The 3948-nt window shown below is 47.7% G+C and overlaps 1 protein-coding gene across 1 annotated transcript in view; it reads left to right on the top strand.

Moving 5' to 3' along the window:
- Window positions 1-3948, top strand: part of R3hdml (R3H domain containing like) — a 9275-nt gene that overhangs the window by 2664 nt on the left and 2663 nt on the right. Inside the window, exon 2 of the mRNA XM_031373738.1 lies at window positions 2083-2201. Coding sequence (XP_031229598.1) covers window positions 2083-2201 — 119 coding nt within the window. The remainder of the gene's footprint in view (window positions 1-2082; window positions 2202-3948) is intronic.

A 3948-nucleotide genomic window follows, 5' to 3' on the forward strand; every position in this document is an offset into this window, starting at 1 on the left:
GCAGCAGCAGAGGCAGCAGGCAGCAGAGGCAGCAGCAGACAGCAGCAGCAGGCAGCAGCAGGCAGCAGGGGCAGCAGGCAGCAGGAACAGCAGACATCAGGCAGCAGCAATGGGGGTGTTTGGGCTTTTTTCAGCTCCTTCATTTCTTGTTTGTTTGGTGGCTCATGCCCGCACATCAGCTTGAGACTAAGCAGCTCTCCCTCCTGAGGCCTTCCGAGCGCCAAGAAGGTCTGGTCACTTTCCACATTCCCACATGCCCTGGGCTTGTGGTGCGTCATGTTTGTTTGACAGCTCATTTCCTTGCTAGACTGAGTCTCGGTGCCAAGGAATATTGTTCAATATTTGCTGAGTGAACAGTACTAACAGAGAGAATTCCAGGGAGTCAGAGTTAGGAGGAAACTGGGCTTGGGGGTTTTGTTAATATTTTATCTCTTTATTTTTATGTGTGTGAAGGTTTTGCTTGTGTGTATGACTGGGCACCATGTGGGTGCCTGGTATTCAGGGATGCAGGAAGAAGGCATTGGGTCCCCTGGAACTGCAGTTACCAATGGTTCTGAACCTCCACGCGGGAGCTAGGAACTGAACCTATATCCTCTGGAGGGACAGCCAGTCCTCTTCACCACTGACATCTCTCTCCAGCCCTTGTTTTGTTTTGAGACAACATCTTGTCAGCAGTGGGAAATGTTGTTAGCTATGTTAGAGTCCTTAAGCCTCAGCTGGTGGGAGACTTTAACCAGGCCCCAGGGGGAAGGGCTCTCCCCTTTAACCAAGTCTCCATACTATTTCCTGTCTTGTTATCCTGCTTCAACCTCATATAGTCTGGGCTTTCCTTAAACAAAAAGGTGTATCAGCTTCTCTTGAACTGGAATTGTAGGCTGTTGTGAGTTGTTATACGGATGCTGGGAATAAAAACCTAGGTCCTCTGGAAGAATTCAACGTGGCTTTCCCTTTTAAGCCATCTTTCTACCCCTGTAAGCTAGGTTTTTTGTTTTTTTTTAAGAGATATTTTTTCCCAGTTATAAATTATTAAGAATTTCCACACTGGAAACTTATATAACTATGAAGAAGGATAAAGAGGAGATTTAATAGATGTCAATGTGGAATACTCACTAGGGTGACCTGCCCTGTCAAGTGAAGGGAGTAGGGTGTAGAACAGAGCACACAGCCATTTGTGTGTCTACATATCTAGGTGTACAGAGAGCATTTCAGGTTGGAGACTGCTGGGGATGGATACAGGTGGCTTAGGGGACAGTCCAGGAGTGATGAGAGATGTAGGTTGGTCCACTTTGCCTTCTTTCTGAAATCTTGTCTTCGAGACAGTGTCTCTCTGCTATACAGCGTTGGCTGGCCTGGTACTTGCCAAGTATACCGGACTGGCCTCAATTTATAGAGATCTTCCTGTCTCTGCCTCTGGAATGCTAGGGTTAAAGGTCCGCACCACCACCTTCTGCTTTTATTTTTAATCTTAATTCTTTGCAAGTTTCCATACTTGAAAGGAAAAAAGTCTTGAGTTGAGGGTTTTGTGTGTGTGTGTGTGTGTGTGTGTGTGTGTTTTGAGACAGGGTTTCTCTGTATAGCCCTGGCTGTCCTGGAACTCACTCTGTAGACGAGGCTGGCCTCGAACTCAGAAATCCACCTGCCTCTACTTCCCAAGTGCTGGGATTAAAGGCGTGCGCCACCACTGTCCGACTTTGAGTTGAGTTTTTAAATGAAAATACCGGGAACTTAAACTCAATGATTCCTCTTCACCCGGGGCTCAGTCTCTTGGAGAGACAGCTGGTAACTATTAAATAAAGGCCCTGGGATTCCAAACTGAGCTTAAGGCTTTCAGTGTGAGGTCAAGTGAGAAAGAAAGGGCATAGAACTCAGAGCCAGGGACCTGAACACAGACCTTGGCTTCAGCTGGGTATTTGTGCTTGACCTGGGAGTCTGTCTGAGCCTCTGTTTTCTGATCTCTGAGTGGGTGTATTGGTCTCAGGTGATTGAGAAAGCTCAGTGCTAGGTCAATGGGCATCTCTGCACCCGACTCTGGTCATGGTGGTTATTTACCCTGGGGCAAATTCATGGTCTTTCCTTCATCAGGTTTGGGATGAGCAGCTGGCCAGGTCTGCTGAAGCCTGGGCCACCCAGTGCATCTGGGCCCACGGACCCTCACAGCTGATGAAGTACGTGGGCCAGAACCTCTCTATCCATTCCGGCCGGTGAGTGAACCTCTACCCTTTCTTCATTTCGTCACTGGGCAAATGTACACTGAGTACCTGCGCTGGCCCAGGAGCTATGAACAGTAGTGGATACTGTGATTAACCAGGCAGACAAACTCTGCACGGATGGAAGCCCATTCTGGTTAGGAGACACAGGCAATACGGGCTAGACAAATGAGAGTTCATGCTATGTCAGAGAGTGAGGATGGATTTGAAGACTCACATGCACAATGAGGTGATGAGGGCTTCGAGGAGTGGAGCAAGAGAGGGGGGAGGTTGAGTACATCAAGCCCAGGAAAGACAATGAAACTGAACTGCTAGCCTGGCTTCCGTCAACACTCCAGCTTCTGCGTCAGAATGTGGTCGCATGAGTTCTGGTGCGTATGACCTGAGAATATCGGTGTTACGCCAATATTCCAAAACTCGGGGGGTCCTCATTGACCTAGGCTATTTCTAGACAGGTGGGTTCCATAAGCTAGTAAACTTTCAAAGACATTTACAAGGGCTGAGGAGAGGCTCGGCTGCTAAGTTGTTTGTCTTGCAATCTCGAGGATCCGTGTTCAGTTCTCAAAACCCACGTAAGAAAGCAAGCATGATGGTGGATTTCTGCCATCCCTGCACTGGGGAAATAGAGGCCAGAGGGTCCCTGGGGATCGCTGGCTAGGCAGACTAGCCTAGTGCTTGAATTCTAGGCCAGAGAGAGACCCTGTCTCAAAACACAAGGCAGATGGCATCGAAGAAATGATACCTGGGGTTGACTTCTGGCTTCCAAGCGGACATACATGCCCCACGTAAACACATGCGTCTGCACATGTGCACACAAACATACACAGAAACATTTAAGAGATGCCCATATGACACACTTTTATTCAACAAATTAAGGACATTAGGAAAACATAATCTTCCCCATCCTACCAGTTTCCATAACCCAAGCAGGGGTCAAGGTTGGTCCTAACTGAGCTCCTCATACCATTGGGCGCATCTCCACCTTGGCATGTCACCAGCTGGTGAGAGGCAGTGTTAGGCCTTGGGAGCCATGAATGGTCTCTCAGATCCCTGCAGACTTGATCTTGATGACCATGACATTCCCCTGGCTCACACACTCTCTTTCCTGCTATGAAATTCTTCCTTTCTCACTCTAATTGCCTGATGGCTAGTCCTTTTGGAGCTCACAGAGAAAGCACATTGAAGAACAAAGGCACTGCCATGCATTGCCAGTGTGAGAGCTCCTGGGTCCTCTTACTGCTCTTTTGGCTTTATGCCTATTTGCTAAATACAGTGATGAAGAGTAAGAGAGAACACCAGTGGGCAGTCTGGGAAGGGAATGCTGACACGTAATCCCCTTCAGAAAATGCAGCTTATTCAGAGGGAGAGAGTGGCTAAATCAGTGATCAAGAGTGAGTACTGCTTTACAAAGAACCCAAACCAGACGGCTCACAATTATCTGTAACTTCAGCTTTGAGGGAGCCAACACTCTCTTTTGACATCCCTGGATACTGCACTCATGTGCACAGACACACACACCTGCACACACACAATTTAAAATAAAAAAATCTTTTTAAAAACATTTTACATGTATGTGTATATGTGTATGCCACATGTGTTCTCGTGCCCTGAATTTGGATCTTCTGGAAGACCTGAGCCACCTCTCCAGCTCCAAAATCTAGTCTTTTTAAAAAGCATGAGAATGAGAGAGCCAGGGAGAGCCAGCTGTAGTGGCAGCACCTTTAACCCCAGCACTTGGAAG

Source organism: Mastomys coucha, unplaced genomic scaffold (genome assembly GCF_008632895.1).
Source record: "Mastomys coucha isolate ucsf_1 unplaced genomic scaffold, UCSF_Mcou_1 pScaffold15, whole genome shotgun sequence".
Lineage (NCBI taxonomy): Eukaryota > Metazoa > Chordata > Mammalia > Rodentia > Muridae > Mastomys > Mastomys coucha.